General features: G+C 33.3%; 2 protein-coding genes across 3 annotated transcripts in view; one reads left to right on the plus strand and one right to left on the minus strand.

Annotated features, from left to right (window-relative positions):
• The window catches only part of LOC140040639 (synaptotagmin-6-like), a 92,592-nt gene extending 91,746 nt beyond the window's left edge, over positions 1–846 (minus strand). Inside the window, exon 1 of the mRNA XM_072086718.1 lies at positions 580–846. The gene's annotated coding sequence lies outside the window, so the exon portion shown is untranslated. The remainder of the gene's footprint in view (positions 1–579) is intronic.
• A 9,411-nt stretch (positions 847–10,257) lies between these two features.
• Positions 10,258–17,593, plus strand: LOC140040643 (2',5'-phosphodiesterase 12-like). Of its 2 annotated transcripts, XR_011842746.1 has the most exons (8): positions 10,258–11,368; positions 11,806–11,945; positions 12,637–12,796; positions 13,471–13,603; positions 14,282–14,437; positions 15,410–15,530; positions 16,129–16,557; positions 17,147–17,593. XR_011842746.1 is itself a non-coding variant. In XM_072086723.1 (7 exons), the coding sequence occupies exons 1-7, from the start codon at positions 10,422–10,424 to the stop codon at positions 16,395–16,397; spliced, it is 1,926 nt and encodes a 641-aa protein (XP_071942824.1). In that variant the 5' UTR covers positions 10,258–10,421; the 3' UTR covers positions 16,398–17,593. The 2 variants fall into 2 exon arrangements, 1 of the variants encoding a protein (XP_071942824.1); XM_072086723.1 differs by having other exon boundaries at positions 16,129–17,593.
• Positions 17,594–18,336: the final 743 nt, after the last annotated feature.

Raw genomic sequence — 18,336 nt, forward strand, 5'->3', positions numbered from 1 at the left:
CATAGGATTAATGCAATGAACGTGCCGATATAGTATAATACGTGATGGCGAATCTTATTTCAACACTGTTTATGTCCGTCAAATTACCAATCTAGCCGGGTCAATAGCCTATACAATATCATTTCCACTGAAGTGTTGAACAAATCGAAACAGACAATTCCTTGGATGGTCAACCACCTGACAACCCAGGGGGAAATAGCACCCCTCAGAAGAGGAAGAGACTCATATCTAATCAATATAATAATGGAAGTAATGGACGCACTCATCTAAACGGTCGGTCACGTTGTCACTATTTTTGCATTCCTATGTTTCTGTAATGTTACCTATCCCAACTTTAAAAATCGATATACTACTGCATATATTAGGCCTACTAATAATAGTATAATATTCATTAAAGACGTTTATTATTATTTATACAATTTTTATACCATACACGTACGTGCCTACTACTGGTAATATAATATAGTACCATCAGCAATGAACGCGTATTAAAAAGCTGTAATAGCATTAGTTTACACACACTAATAGTAATTATTTAAAAAAAAATGTTCAATAAGAGTAATACATTGACCAACTTACGTAATGATAAGGGAATGACGGATGACACGCGCGTTCCTTTTGCAAGACGCATATCGACCGGTATGATCCGTTGCCAAAATAGCGTATGAGATGTTACTCGTGTACAATGCAAAATAATCTTCCTCCTCTGATAACAAAAAAATGAACCGTTTTCTCCTTCTGAGATTGATTGGATACAGTAATTGATGTTCGTTTGAACTACCTCATTCACCGGGTGTGTCTAGCAACAGAATATTTCGTATCAATACAATCTCTAATGAGTATAACCTTCAAAGAAATGGAAAAGTATATTCAACAGATAAGCACTGAAATCATTCAATGATTGAATTCAAGGCACTCAACGGTTGGCTGTCTTGCGTGTGACGTAGCATTAACATTAAGATTGCATTGAAAATGAGGGTTTTTGAATGGTGCATTGGCAACTCACAGAATGCGTTAAGTGATAATGGCCGAACGCAATTTCACGATTGCAACGCAATAGAGTGTGGCACTGATCTGCTGTTTCAGTGAAAGGTCGCGTTCAAGGAACTTGTGTCTGAACGCGTAGGTTGGTTTTCAATGAATATAAGTCGTCGTCCTACGAATTGGTTTTACTTACTAAAGACCATGGCTTAGTATTTCAGTTTTATATTAAATCTTAATTCTGTAGTAAATAAAATTGTTTTTGATTAACAAAGCGCTAATTGTACAAATTAGCGTTGTGATCGTTTTATATACGTTTCTTATTGCCGTTTTTTAATTCAATACGTTATGGCCGAACGCAATTTACACGATTGCGACGCATGGGAGTAGGCTTACCGGGTCGTACAAATCTGCTGTTTTACTAAAAGGTCACATTCATCTCAGGCATAATAATAATATAATCATCACCATCGTTATTATCATCATAATCTCATCACTACTAAGCATCATCATCATCGTCATCATCAAATACCATCACCATATTTATGACATTTCAGCATTTAGTCAATGTTCACTGCCAATCCTCTGTCCATCACAGTTACTTTGGTCCTCTAACAGAGTTTTTACAAACCAGGAAAAACATAAAAATGTTAATCAATTTTTACGGTGTTCAAAGTGAGATTCCTACTTAAAATATATAACTTTACACCTAAAAGTGTTTCCTGTCATTACAATATAATTTATGTAATACATTCCGAAAATTGTTAGACGTCTTAACCATTAGTTACCAGTTTAGTTGTAGTGTAAGCTAATACGTGAAACACAAAATTAAGTGTTTAGACTTATGAATAAAATGGTTAGGATGGCGTAATATCTTCTACCGTATGTTGTTAAAATAAGTTGTCATGTAAAATTGTAAATCATATTGCGAATGATAATTTGAGGAAGGTGGAATCAGTAAATAACATCAGGATGGATATAAATTACCCAAGGCTCTGCTGCCGAAACAATTCGTTTCAGCGAAAAGATCGCGTAGCGACCTGTTTTCATAATGCACATAGTCGTAAATTTTACCAAAGACTCCAAAACGACTGGAGGAATTGGACTGACATTTTGCGAATTATTAGATATCATAATGGTTTATTTTCATGGAATTGCGTATACGTATAGGCCTACATATACTGTAGAAGTGCACGCGGGCAATGACCAGAAACTGTGAGCGAAAGGGGTAACTGAGGAGCCCACTTATCACTTCACTGATACGTCATCGCTAAATGACACATATATACCCTAATATTCACATTTCGAGTTAAAATAAACTTAATAATATGCCGAAGACAAATGAAATGTCTAGATGATACAGAGAATAATTCGTTATGTTAAAAGAGAGAATTGAAAATACAAACTAAATATAATTTAGTATTCGCGCAAGTGAGTATAGGCCAAACAAAGTAATTAAGCACACCCACCTTTAAAATAATGGGAAAAGATATAATATTAAACAAACGAAACCATGGATTAGTCAGACAGATTTTTACCTGCGGAAGACAAATAGCAACGTGTCGCTATACATAAAGGTATCCATAATAAGAAAATGTCATAAGGACCTTGGTTGAAAGCTCCCACTGAAAGTTAGTAAGCATCCGAGCGCATTCACGCGATTAAGATATTACATATAAGTATCATACAATGGTCACTAAAGATCAATATTAATATTTTTATATTTGGTTCAGTTAATGTAATCATAATACTGTATTATGTAAACGTATAATGTAAAACCTTGAAAACTAGCTCATTTACTTTTAAGATACTCCTGAGGTTGTACCTTCATTTTAAAATTAAGTAATAGAAAAAAAGATAATTTAAAAAGAAACACTAGGCTTAGTTTTGGATATTTAATATTAGTACCGAGAGTTATTTTTTAACGAAGCAGTAGGCATGTCGATTTTGTGTTCAACTTTTTTTTTGCTTTTTAAACTCCTTTGTAAGTGTAGTATAGAAAAGTCTATATATACATTTACGTAAGGGCAAAATTCGGCAAATCGCACGTTACTTCTAGAATGTTTACTCGATGGTATACAAAGTTGGTTCGTACTTTCGGTAGGCCTACTGATTTTAACCAACTGATGAAACCCTGTTTACTAATTAAATTGAGTTAGACAATTAATTTAGGATCAACGATTTTCCCCAAATAGGGGTGTTTTCCGATCGTGGTATACACTGTCTAATGGATGTCTTGAAATATACCCACCCATTTACCCATCTCCTTCTACGATAATTGGTTTTAATAGCTGAAAACCGGTTGAACAGCTCGAGTACAGCATCATCAATTTGAAGACAGGTCGATTTTCTTTAAAAAATACTATTTTGATAGATTTAATATACGTTTATACAAATGTATTGATTTGCGATAAATTGAACATTCCAATCTCTCAGTCACTCATATAAGTATTTGGTTTAACACAAGTAGGTAAATGTATGGGCCCTTGGGGGATAAACTTAAAACATTTAGAATAGTATTGCAATACTTTGACAATACTGTAAATACGTTAGGCCTATTACTGTGAGTGTGGGTAGGCCATACTGTTATGATTATAAACACATAATATACAAATAAACTTTATTACCGACAGTTGCTTCTGAACGTTTCTGTTAATTAATAATTAAAACAAATATAAACGTCGTTTAGTGGTGTATCGTTATAAGTACTTTACTTATTAAATCGCAAATGTTTTACTGTATTTAGTGGTATACTATTTATAGGCCTAAAGTGGATAAAGAACATATTTAAAAATTGTTCCTCTTTGTATACCCATCCTCTTCCCCATCCTTCAACCCTAATGTTACATACAAAACACAAATTGGGTTTGTTTAAATGAGTCGGAAAACAAAAATTTGGACTCATTTTGTGACAAGTTTCTCTTTCAGAAGTAATTCCCAGGGTGGTAATTTTAGTTGACTACATACATCATCGTGTCTATTCGTTTCTGTAAACGACAATGTATTAATAGTCCTGCGGTACGTACATTTGAAATCGCCAGTTTTTTCACGCTGAAATTACTGTGTATTCGAGAACCATCTAGTATAAGAAATTAGGGGAAAAGGGAAGTAATATGGAATATAATTTACCAAACTCAGGCCTACCACTGATGAAGTTGATGAAATTGTAATGATAAAAAACATTAGAAAATAACAAAAATGTTATAATAATGAAAACAATATGAAGATGATATGACTATGATGATATTAATGTGAATAAAAGGTTATTTTTGTCGCATTAATTCGTTTATTTTGATTATTTACATGATTTTCGCAAGAGAAGCACAAGTCCGTTTAGTTTGAAGTCCACTTTTGTCCATCTTAGGCCGGAGTAGTTTCAAAGATTCATTTATGAATGAAATGAAATGCATAAGAAGTATACCACTATTAATACTGTATTATTATTAATAATTGTTATCAACAAAGTGTGATTAGCATAGTCTCTGTTTTAAATTTGTTTACCTTATACAGAATTCTCGTTTTATAGTTATAGCTTCATAACTTGTTAGGTCATTTTCTCTGCCAGTAAAACGATATCGGTGAATTTATGAACTGGCCCAAGTAAATTCAAACGAGTGATTCATCATCATCTATTTGCTTGACGAGATAATTGTCAATTATTAAAACAATAATATTGTATATACTATTATCAAACATGTTAAAACTATAATAATTGATGACATATGCTTTGGTGACATATGACGACGCCTATGATATCTTTCTCTTTAGAGGTTGATGAAAGTACATAGTACTGTACCACGAAACCTCCACTTCGTCTGTAGGGAACAAGCTTACAACAAACCCACATAAACATAAACATGTTTTTCCGAGAAGTAAAGTGCATAATAAACAAGGCCAACAGCCATTAAGTCGCGTGCTACAATGCATAGTGATACCGGACCGACAGACAGACCGACAGACCGACAGACAGACCGACAGAAAGACCGACAGACCGACAGACAGACAGACCGACCGACCGACATAGTGAACTATACTGACCGAAATTACTGAACATGTTTAAAAATGTTGAAATGTTTGAAAACATTTATATTTTTTTAATTTACACGTGCGTAGCCTGTCACTTTTGACGTGCTCGTATAACGTAATTTCGAGTTGAAAAGTAAGTCAAGAAAACAGAAATCGGGCAAAAAGAGTGCGCAACAACATTTAACGCGCAGTGCGCGCGCAAAAATATGCGCACTCATGGCAATTTTGTAAACGCTTAAAATTGCCTGAAACGTACTCTTATTTCATTGAAAATAAATTTTGAAAATTTTAAGCGCACGTACGCATGCGTTACATGCGCTACGCACGTAATTGTATTGCCATATGATGATTTATGCCCTGAAATTTATGAGTACCAAATTTTATTTAATTGTGATTCATGGTTGTGAAGATATGATTAAAAACGTGATTTCGTTAAATCGTGCGCACCGTGAAAACATAACCACATTGATTCCTGGCCATAAGGAATATACTGTGAAAAATTGACCTAGCTAGATTAAACTGATATCAAGATAAGGTCAGAAAGCGATAAAACGCATAGTGATACCGGACCGACAGACCGACAGACAGACAGACAGACCGACAGACCGACAGACAGACAGACCGACCAACCGACCGACATAGTGAACTATAGAGTCGCTTCCACGCGACTAAAAACGGATCTACGTACCTGGAAGGCCGGGTTGTAATGATTTTGAATTATAAATGCATGAATAAAAAGAATAGAAACAAGAGAGAGCTGGCGAGGGAGTCGCCTGAATTGGTTAACGAAGTTTTATACCGCGCGGCGACAAGCGTGTGAAAATAACAACGAATTGCGAAAGATTGCCAGAAAACCCTTCATTTTGTCGTTAATTGCGTGACAAATATGAAACAATAGCGTATATATATAGTTACAAAAGAAAATCTACGTTTCTAGAAATGTTAACGGTCATATTCCTATAACACGTTTGCATTTCTGTTCGCCTATCTCAGAATTAAGCAAGGCTATTTGATGTTTAAGCCTATTGGTACCATTTATAACTCATCCAATTCTCAGTACTGTGTCTTCAGTGGTTTCATGGAAGGTTAAATTAAGGGTCCACGATACAGGCTCCATAAACACATGAAATACTGTATCACGTAATTTGCCATGGTGCTACAGTAGATTTACCGTGACGACTCTCAAAACCAATTTCGCTAATTCATACTTCACGACTTTTACCATTATTTTAAATTTGTCTAACTCAACATACTTCTGTTTGTGAAATATTTCTTTAGTTATAGCACTTGAATCAAAATAGAATAATTTGGTAAATTTATTCTATAGGGTCTCGTTTCTTATCAGATACATTATCACTCTAAGCTTCATCTATAATTATTTCCATGGCACTCAACAGTATGGCGCCAATCATGGTACCTTAAAGGTGGTTCATAAAATCGATAGCATAAATACGTCATCGTGGAATTAGTTTGATTCTTTGAAGATGTACTGTGTGTCCTGAATTCCAAACAAAATCTGCTGTAGAAGAGCTTAGGGCCTAAATCATCAACTTCTTAAAAACTCAATGTACAAAATCAGTTCGCATACATTTTAATATCAAACTTCTCGATTCTAATCATTACAAGACCTAATACTATTAGTTTTTGTTTTTTTAAGCAGAAAAATAAGATTTGTTGAAATTATAGCTTCCGTACACTGATTCAGTTAGTAGTGACAGTGCATTTTGTCTTATATTATGTTGAACAGGCAGGCATTGTGAAATATACACATAAAATGATAATAACGTTTTCAATCGTTTGTCCGATATCAAATTTTGGCATAGATTAAATCTACACGGTTTCAGTTATTAACATAGCTTTCAGCCTATTCCTTTCTCAAAAGATGTCATAGATTGTCCTGTACCCATGCTGAAGATAGGTGTAGTCGGACAACTAGAAACACTAGTAATGTTCTTTTATTGCTCCCACATCTTCACCAGTTGTCATTGGGTGCCGCCGATAAAAATGTGTAAGTTCAAATAATAATTAATTAATATTACTATCACAATTTAAGTACTAAGGAATACGCAACCATCACATTGATCATTTTCAAATATTTAGTAACTAATAATACACCTTGTATTAACATTATATGATATCTTTTTTACTGATAGATTTTAAAACAAATACCGGGTATTTGGTATAAACAAAAAATGTCAGTTTAAAACATAGCATTATGTCCATTTTCATATTCTTTATCCCTGCAATGAATGTTGTGTGATATTAATGATTGGCTTGAAAATTATTAATAAGAATAATGGATACACACAATGTAAACGAAGCACAATCTCTATAGATTCTTGGTTTGGTTGCTTCGAAACTTTGACGTCATATTGCGGTTCATCCATCACCATGGTAACTTTCACGAGTTTTCCTTCTCGTAAATTGATACATTCTAAGAACATATCACGGAGTCAAATTAAAGGTTTATGATTTGCAGTCATAGCCTAATTTATTTTAATGTTTTCACCGGATAAAAAATACAGTACTGTAAATAGCATTATGAATGAAACAGACCATGGCATATAAACCGTATAATAATATGGCTGTGGATCTTAGAACCTTCAATGAGCGGCCTAATGTCGCAAGAAGCTCAGGCCTCGCCAACACTAGAAAGGACAAACTCACGAGTACTTTTTTTTTATAAACCTAGACTAGATTCTTCAGAAACACGATTTGAAATATTAGGCTATAATGTGTTTACGCCCAAACATTCGAAGATTAATTGATCAACAGAAATTAACATGGAATATAACAAGACTTTGAATATAAAAAAAAACTAAATCGTAAAAAAATAGACATAATATATTTAATCTAACATAATCCCAACCTCCATCATTTCTCCTCAACGTTTTCTTCATTATAACTCAATGTCAGTGACTCTTTGATAGCATCATGCTTTGAACGATAGTGCGACAAATAATTATATTGCAATGTTATAGGGCCTGGAATTTATTATTTCTAAGTGTTTGTATATATCAGGGATTTCTAATTAACACCTCCCTAATTGTTATATTAAGTGGAAGAACATAGTTTTTTATTTAAAAAAAAGGTAAAAAATGCCTCTCACCTCTCAAAACATAACACCGACTCCCAACTCTTCATCTGTTAGCATGTTGATGATGACGCTTCTGAGCAGGTTAATAACAATGATTAGTGTTATCAGAGTGTTCACGGTAGGCCTACTTACAACCAGACATTTTCCACCGTATTCTGATTTCTGTCTCTCAATTCAATTTCCCGAGTGCAGGAACGTCATAACGCATAGCTTCGAAACGTAATTGTGGTATTGGAAGTCTACGGTATATGAATGGCAAACCCGACCGTCGTTCGCCGCTGAATGAGCTAAACTTGTTTTTCATTTGACTAAGAGTGTATGCCTATATCCAGACTATTGCAAATGTATTGTAATCAAGTTAGGTCATGAGTGGAATATGATTCTAACAATTTGTCATTCCTTTTTAACATTGTTACAAGACCCCATGACAACTCATCTATACCCTTTTGTTTGTAGGTTACTTACGTCATTCTTGACGTATGAACATGATGTTTGCTTTTTCACAGCTCATTATGCTAATTAATTATCAAAAAGAATATATTTTTATTGTTGAAGAATTCGAATTTTCATAAATAGGCCTACTGCTAATAAGTAACAAACTTTCGTTTTAAACTGTAACAATAAGAATAACTGTCATTTCATGTAATTCACAGTGATATTAAATTATTTTGTAAATTACTAATCAATATTAAGTCTATATATCCTGACTATACCGGTTTACAATCAATTATCAGAATTATGTAAATATGATTTGTAAACGTAAAATTAAATTTAAGCTCTCGTCAATATTTTTGCTAAATTAATCTGCCAAAGAGCAGCTATGCCCAACACAAAGACACATTTTAAGTTTAGGCCAATTAGGCTTATATTATTTAAAATCCATTAAAAAAAATATTTTTAAATAGATAAAATTTAATAAGACAGTTTTACGAAAAAGCACGATCATGATTATTACATTTTCGAAACCAGGATGTTGCATTTAATCCGTTCCCCTTACTTTATATATGTTCATTGCCAATCTGTCACATTTTATTTTGCAGAACAATTTTAACGTACCTGGACATGAGGTCATCATATCATGACTACATGACTATTGGGCATTTCACACAGTTGTTATCAAATGAAATGTGATACTATCTGTACGCAGCGTAATTAAGTGTACTAAATCCAACAAATATTGTTATTATTTATGTTACCTGCGTCATTTATAATTAAACTTTAGTTGGCCGCGTCCTAAACGTCGGTGCGGCGCCTAATCAAAATAGGCCTATCTGTTTTTCATTGTTTTTAGAATCGCCCGCGCAATAAACTGCGCTTATTTTCACTACGAACTAACATTTGTAAATTGTGTGGTTGTGTATGTGTGTAAATATTGGTTCCTACTAGGCCTACTACTATGCCTAGAACGCATTAAAATGAAGCGAAGTTACTCCTTCAATTCAAATAAATCACTGTAAAATTACTTGCGTTGCCGCTTTAGATTGGTTGCCACTAGGACGAGTTGACCAATGACTATCCACTGTTCAAATAATCCATCGCGTTTGATTGGTCAAATCACTTACGTTGCGTTACGTCCTTGCGTTGCGCCCCTAGTGGGAACCAAGCTTTATGTCGTCCTTGCGTTGCGTCCATGTGGGAAAAAGATTACTATATTTCCGGAAAAACTCATAAAAGTGCCAATTCTAAGGTGTGGTATTCAGAATAAATGTTGGGAGTTAAAATACAAGGCAGGTGCGAAAGATAAATATTTGTAATCTTAGGTCTTGGGTCTTAGCTTTCGTGATCTTAGGTCTTAGGGGGTCTTAGCTTTCGTGGTCTTAGGTTTCGTGACACCCTGGTCTCCAGTTCTAAAACTGTTATGTGTGTATGGTAAAGATTTTCAAAGGATGCCCCCTCTCTTGATCCACCACTGTTTTGCTGGGCCGCATGTTTCTTGAGTATCGATCTTTACTAGTTAATTTTGTTTTTGTTTGCTTATTATAGTTTTTCTTATTCATGTCTTTTTATTTTTCTATAATGTTCTGCTTTGTTTGCTGGACCGCACCGGATATTGTGAGTGTCACTGATACAAAGGTGTATATGGTCAACAAATAAATAAATAAATAAATATTTCCATGCGGTCCGGTCCGCCGCCGTTTTGTTGGGTTTCACTCTTTACTCATTTAGTCAACATTTCATAACAGCATGAAATGTTTTTCCATGCCTAAAAAAATAAAAATAAAAATTGCGTAATTCTGCAGTTAGAAGTTGTAAGACTATAAATACACTGTGGTATGTACAATAATTTCGATTACCATCAACTGATAATCTATTTTATATGTCTGGCTTTCTGAAACGGGCCGTATTATCTATTATTCCTAGGCCCGTCCGATTGAAGTTTCAGAGAAAAACATCGCCGACCGAGAGCAGCTGCCTGTCACCTGTCGCAAGTGTTCTTCCAAGGCCTAGGCCTATCCTAAACATGGAAAGAGTAAATGTTCGTTGTGTAGAAGAACAGGACGAAGCGATGAGTATAGCATTTGTTTATGAAGATATGAACTTGTGTTTACAACGTGATAAAAATGAACAATTAGAGAGATCTTTAAACAGAATTCGTTCATCAATTCTTAAAAAATCCAAAATTATCGGTAAACGATCAAACAAGAAGTTAAAACAAGATCAAACTCAGTCTGGAGAAAATCACAAAGATTTACTACTAGTTTCACTGTGCAATTCTTTTGGTAAAGAAGTGGATTTATCATCAACAAATAGTGAAGCTTGGCAGTTTAGATCGGTTCTGAATGTAGGATCTTTTAAATATTCTGTTCATCGAAATTCACCAACAGTTAGAAACTTGTCGTTACCACGTTGTGCAGTTATAAGCTGCCCCGTGTTTCCCAGGGTGTCGTTCGAGTTTGCAGAAGATGCAGAGTATGTATGGTACCGTGGTTGTCCTGCTGATCCCTCAACTATCGTAAAGTCAACTGAAGAAGTCGAAGATGATAGTCAAGTTTTAAAGAAAAAACGACGTGAAGATACATCTGAAAATAGTACTAATGCTAACGAACCTAGTGTAAGTCATTGGGAAAAAGTGAGCACTGAAAAAGTGTATGTACCTTCTAAAATGGATGATGGTTTTTTGCTAAAACTTGATTGTACCCCTAAATCTAGTTCCGATATTGGAGTAACTGCAAAATGTTTTCTTAAAAATCCTGTACGTTCAGCATCTACATTCCCATTTGAAAAGAGGCACAGCTTTACTGCTAAGGTTACACAACCAAACAGGTAAGGAAAAAAAGAAATCAATAAATTATGATTTATTTAATTTCTGCTTGTGCACTTTAACACATCACTGCACATTGCTTCCAGTTCTTTGTGGTATTGTTAATAAAATGTGTCAGAGATTATCAGAAATATTCATAAACTAATGTATACATTTTTTAGTTTATTTTTCTATTTGAAAACCATATCGCATCCTTTGGTCATAAATAAACTCTAGATTACAATTTAAATGTATATCATTAAATTGATCCATAAAAATAAAATAACATACCATTTATATACACTTTATATTCACAGAGGTCCATATACTTCTCTCTGCCTGGTCTGCCCTCAAAATACAACTCACAAGATCTTTACATTCTTTTCTGTTTTGTTATTTTATTTGTTCACAGTTTATATATTGAATATACAATATTTATAAATATTGGTTCTTTTTGCAGCTTAAGAGTTGTATCTTATAATATATTGGCGGACTTGTATGCTGATTCAGATTTTGCTAGAGATGTTCTCTTCTCATATTGCCCACCTGATATTCTCCACATTGATTATCGAGAACAGTTACTCTTGAAAGAAATTACAGGTAAAGTAGTCAACACTTTGGTTGTTTTCGGACTGTAAAACGTGTAACCTAAAATTACTCTCAGGACTAATAAGACAAATCGTTCGGATGACAAAAATTACAAATGGATGTAAACTCGATAACATTTAACCAGCAAGGTCATATGTCATGTTTCTTTTTAACAACATAAGGTCAACTTGCTCCTTATCTTAATCGTCTTGTGGTGGTTTAAGGTGAAAAAATCCACCAACTGAGGTAGGTTTTTAAAACAGCTGTTTAACTTTTTATACCCAAGGGAAGCCACATGCGACCATTACATATGTAAATTCTAATTTGCATATTAGTTTCGTCATTGGCAAATCCTTGCAATGAATGTTTGAGACCAGAAATGAGATTTTATCCTAAAGAATAATAAATAAAGTATATTATCAGAAGCAAAGAGTAAGGCCTGTAAAATGTGTTTGTTTGCTAATAACCACTGTTTGCTTCTGCATTATATGTACTTGAAATGTCTGACAACATTGTAGAAAAAAAAATTTTCAATACTGCTGTTTTTATTTATTGCTTTATTTCCAATAGTAGATTTCATGTCAACTGAACATAAGATAGTCACATATTCTAGCTATTATGGTTAATTCATTGTTTAAGGTGTAATACTACACTGGATCTATTATAATTCTACATTGTTATTACAACTGTTTATTTGTTACAGGCTACAATGCTGATTTAATCTGTCTGCAGGAGACAGGCAAAAGGTTGTTTGAAAATTCACTAGTTCCAACATTGAAATCGCAGGGTTTGGAAGGCTTAATATGCTATAAGCATTTACAACCAGAAGGAGAAGCTATTTTTTATAGAACATCTAAACTAAGGTAATAAATCAGAAACTGAGCATTTTAATTTTAGGGGGACAATGTATCTTTAATGTTTCAGCTCATATTGAATATAGAGATAACTCAAGATTTGATATGCTTTTTTGATGTCATTAAATTACATCTAGGTAATGTCTGGTGTATGCTTTACCTACAGTGCTGTATTTACACAAAGAAATAAAACAAATTGTGGAAATTATGCAAATAAATTTTAGGGAGACATTTATTCGAGGGAGGCGTTTTATTTTTAGAGTAAAAATTGTATCAAAATGCTAAGTAAATTATAGATCATGGCAGTCAATCAATTCTACTACCAATAGAAGTGTGTTTTGATACATTGTGTGAATACTGTATGCATGTGACGGGGCGTTTATTCAAGATGGCCATTTATCTGTGCCATATTAATTGCACCCTTAGGCAAGATGCTTTACTCTCATCGCCTCGTCGGATTCGTTTTTCCCATGTACATAGTGCACATTAAAGAACTTGGAAGTACACTATTCGCCAAAAGTAGGGGATCGCCTCCTGGTGTGCTGATCTGGTAGATAGGCACTGCTGGCTGCCATGGATCCAAATTTAGCTTGAAGACAAAATATAAATATCTTTATTCAATTAAACACGGTAATATACAGTACTGTACTATGCATTTATGTTTTTTCTTGTTATTGTTACAGGTTTATAGAAAGTCATGATATCGTTCTTTCTGAAGCATTTCAAGCAGATGGCCAATATGATTATCTCCGGAAAGCTGTTTCAAATAATGAAGGAATGTTGAAGCGAATCACTTCCAGGTCCTCTGTAGTTCAGGTACTGTAATAATATAATATTATTAATGTTGTATAAGGTTATACAAAGAAATTAACTTTAACCAATTGCCAATCATGTGCAGGGCTAGAAATTTAAAAACCTTTGCTAGTTGTATAAAATCCAACAAACAAAATAAGCAACCCAACTAGCCAGCAAATGTGTTGGTTATTTAAAAAAAAGTTGAATTTACAGAAATTGGCAGATCAAGTCTAAAAAAAACTAAAAAGTAACTATAAATATAAAACAAAAATTACAACCAAACCAGCCAACTTCAGTTTTTTACTAAATTTTGTTTTGATGAGAGTGGGCCATTTCCTAATCCAATATGTGTTTCTCATTAAAAGCAATAGGCTTAATCAGTTTACTCTGTAAATCTTTTGATTTTGAATGATATTAGAGAAAGACACAAAATTTGAGTGAGTTTTAGAGTGAGTATAGTCAACGGGAACCCAGTGTATTACACCTCTTACTCGAATGAAACACCATGTATAATGAACTCAGCTGATATGCCTATGTTCGCAGCACTGTTATTTTGTCTTTGGAGTATACTTGTCCATGTCTCCTGCATGCTTGCTGGTGGCTGAAAGTCTAATTCAGGAATAACTTTAGAATAACTGCTTTAAAAAATAAAAATTTACAATGTAACCATATCCTTAATATTAATGTGTCTGTTTCCAGGTGGCAGTTTTTGAGGAGATAGCTAACCCCTCACGTAAGATATGCGTTGCCAACACTCATTTGTACTTTCACCCGCGTGCTGGCCATGTAAGACTCATTCAGACAGCTGTCATAACACATCACTTGGAACAGCTGAAGAAGATTTACAAAGAACAGGTAGGCTTTCAGAGTGTATCCTTGCAACACAGTAAATTTACTATGGCGTTGATTTACTGACAATGTTAATTCCAAACTTCAGATAACTTCACATCAAGAAACCATTCACATATTGTGTGAAAATGAAGTACATTTTTGCAAGCAGTTTCAGAGAAAGTACTTTCATCATTCAACTTACAGAAATAATTCATTGGTGAAATAATTTTTAAAACACAGCCATAATAAATTTAATGCATTTTCCACAAGTTTGTATCCCCACCGTCATACAATAATAGTTGCATCTTGTACATCCAGTTGATTCCAATATCAGTTTTTGGCACAAACAGTTTGTTGATTAATGAATTAAAACTAATGCTTGGTTCCCACGCAACACAACAACGTAATGCAATGTAAAGGATTTGACCAATTACAAATGATGGACTATTCAAACTGTCGCTTGTCATTGGTCAACTCGCTTGCATTGCGTCTATGTTCTTGCGTTGCATCATAGTGGGATTTTTAAGGTCTATGTTTTTAAAGCAAGTCAGCTTTCCATTTATTTTTGCTTTAGTGCCTTGTCATCTATAGTACTACCCCCAAAGTCTTTCTGAAAATTAAATAAAAGCATTGCAATGTCAACAATATTAATTGGGCCGAATCATCCCTGGGCTGAATCTGCTATTTTGTGAATTTTTCTATGTTTTTGTTATAAGGGCCCCATTGGAAATAAGCTTTTTTAGCTTTTTGGGTAATCCTTTGTATGTTGATTGTACCAAATAACACAAACAAAAACAAATCGTCCAAGGCCGAATCATCTCTGGGCCGATCTTCCCATTCCAAATCATCCCTGGGCTTAATCGCCGTCCCTGCTACCTTTAAGACACTCTGAAATATATGTTCTTTAGTTCTACCATCAGTGTAGCAACCTAACAGCAATATTAGTTTTTTTTATTAGTAAATTATCATTCAAATAAATATTTTATCTTTTTTCAGAATGGCTGTGATAACCTGGCAGTGATATTCTGTTGCGATCTTAACAGCACACCAGGTGCAGGTGCATTTGAGTTGGTTTCAACAGGTAGTGTGGCTAAGTATGCAGCTGATTGGTATTCAAGTAAGTATATTGAAGAAGCATGCACAGTATACTGTACATGGTCTAACTATTTAAAGTTTATGTCAATTAAAACTCAATGTTTTGATAATTTTTTTTATTTTTAGCTTGTGATTGATTACATATTTATGCTTAACCTAGTTTAACATAAGTGCACAGAATGGCTTCAAATCGTTTTTAGGATCATTTCAGGCCATTTCATGCATTTTGACAAATGTAAACAAAGTTCAATAGTCCTAAATCCCATTTGGATATGTTTTAGGCAATTGTGATCATTATGGCAAATTACTGTACATATTTTTGACAGAAAAACATCAAGTGCACTTGAAAATTCTCTTAAATCACCATTTGATAACATATTAGGCCATTTTGAGCATTTCTTCTCTTCTTTCTTTTTTTTCAGTTTAGCATGGAGATTATTTCGAACCATAAAACACTTTATAGAAGTTTTTTGTTGATCCAATATTTATATATTGGATAAATTAAAAAAAAACACTTTATTTTCTATAATTTAGGATCCAAATAAAATCCAAAATAAATCATGTTACTTTGTAGATGATTAAAGACATAACATTTGCATAATAATGTTATTTATTTTTAGGTGGAAAAGAAGAATTTTGTGGCGGTTTGGCAATAAGCCATAGCTTAAAGCTGAACAGGTGTTACTCGTCGACAAAATACACAAACTATGTATCTGGATTCCAGGGTGTTCTTGACTACATCTTCTATGATCACCAGTATCTTGATGTTGAGCAAGAGGTGCCATTACCAGAACATGCTGATGTCATCCAGCATACAGCTTTACCAAGTCAGGTCTTCCCTTCTGACCATTTGGCATTAGTTAGTGACCTTAAGTGGAAAGAACAGTAAAACCAATGAAAGAAAAAAATTAGAAGAACTTTATAACAAAATATTATTCCATTAATTTTTTGTTTAAAAAGTAAAATGAAATAGACATTTATGAACATAGCTTTTAAGTAACAAAGAATCAAATACTTATAACACTGGTAAATAAAAAGTAAATTTAAAGGCCAGGTGCGGGCAAAAAATTTCTATTGATCATACATTCCAATAATTATCGATCTATAGTTTCCCCTATGTTTCATAATTTTTGGGATTTTCTTTGTGTTACAAGACCTTGTTGAAAATAAGCACTTTCTTATCAGTGGGGGGATAGTTCAAATTACACAGTAAAATCTCTATTCTTTTGTACACAAATTTTGTAAATAGAGAGGCATTTTAAAAAGCTATGAAAAATAAACGGTGTGGTAAAAAATGTTATCAGATGACTAAATATAGGTAATATAACTTGAATATTACATTTCTGGTATTTTTATTCAACTTCAAATTTTTATTTTCATGCGATAGCAAAAATTATCCACCGTATATCCACCATCTTTTTTCACCTGCTAGGGAGTCACCAGACATGTTGTTACATTATGTTAACTACCTAACTACTGAAAAAAGTCTTCCTGGTTTTTATGGAAGAATTTTGTATTTGACCATATCAAGGGGGAAATTCATGTTTTTTCATCTTGATTTCTGTTACAAATATTTGATTTATGTACAATTAACCAAATATTATATTTAAAATTCATGCCTGTACCTGAGCTTTAAAGTATTTGTTTCTGCTTTATTGATACAATTTATATTATAAATCAAAAGACAAATTACTGAAAACATTTTGTGGGTATCAGTGGATGGGTCTCAATGGAGATACTAATAAAATAAGTAAAAAGCTAAATCAAAACCAAGACAGTAAATTGTTTTGAATATATTATAACACTGGTAAATAAAAAGTAAATTTAAAAGTATTTGTTTCTGCTTTATTGATACAATTTATATTATAAATAAAAAGACAAATTACTGAAAACATTTTGTAGATGGGTCTTAAATGGAGATGCTAATAAAATAAGTAAAAAGCTAAATCAAAACCATTTTTATTCCAACCATCTTTAAAGAGGGTAACACATTTTTCCACCTATTATTGTTGCAATAGTATTTATATTTTACCTGTTAAAAAATGAAAAATACAAAGTACTTAGTTTAGAACACAAGAGTGTGATTTACTTATCATTTTACACTTTTTTTCCCCTCAATTTTTTCTCTTCAAAGTTTTCTGTTAAATTATTGTTTTCCCGGGTTACTCTAGCACGTTTCTAGATTCTAGATAGATTAATATACTGGCATCTGATTGGCTAAAAGTTATCCAGTATCTACTGTGAAGAGAACTACTAATTAAGTTGAAAATAATCGATCTGGTCAACTACAAAATCGGTATTGTATCATAGTAATTGGTAACTGGTAACAATCCCACCAGTATCTTATGGGGACTTCCTAATCTGAGAAGGTCGCGAATAAATGTGTGCTAATTATACACTGGTTACGAAGAGGCCTACTTACTTCGATTAGGTGCTGGCATGACTATCCACTTTTCCTTGATCTTGTTTACAGCCCTTCAAGGTTAAAACAAATTATTTATACAATTTCGGCATAAAAAATAAATACATATAAAATATAATTTGAATGATGTTATTAAAAGAAAAAAAATTATTTAGTTAAAAATAAAAAAGTAATAAAATAATATTGTTTTTCTTCAATATTTTGGTGCTTTAGAAATTCATAGGCCTACCGAATCATAGGCTAACAACAACTTGTAAAACCTTTTAACACTACATTGTGATTTTATTAATTAAATTGCATAATTGTAATGAACCGTGGTCGAACGATAAGGTCTACAAACAATAAAAGAAAAAAAAACATGAATCTTTTAAAAAGTAGGCCTACACCCTATACGATATAGGCCTAC

The sequence above is a fragment of the Antedon mediterranea genome, chromosome 2 (genome assembly GCF_964355755.1).
Source record: "Antedon mediterranea chromosome 2, ecAntMedi1.1, whole genome shotgun sequence".
In the NCBI taxonomy this organism is placed as follows: Eukaryota; Metazoa; Echinodermata; class Crinoidea; order Comatulida; family Antedonidae; genus Antedon; species Antedon mediterranea.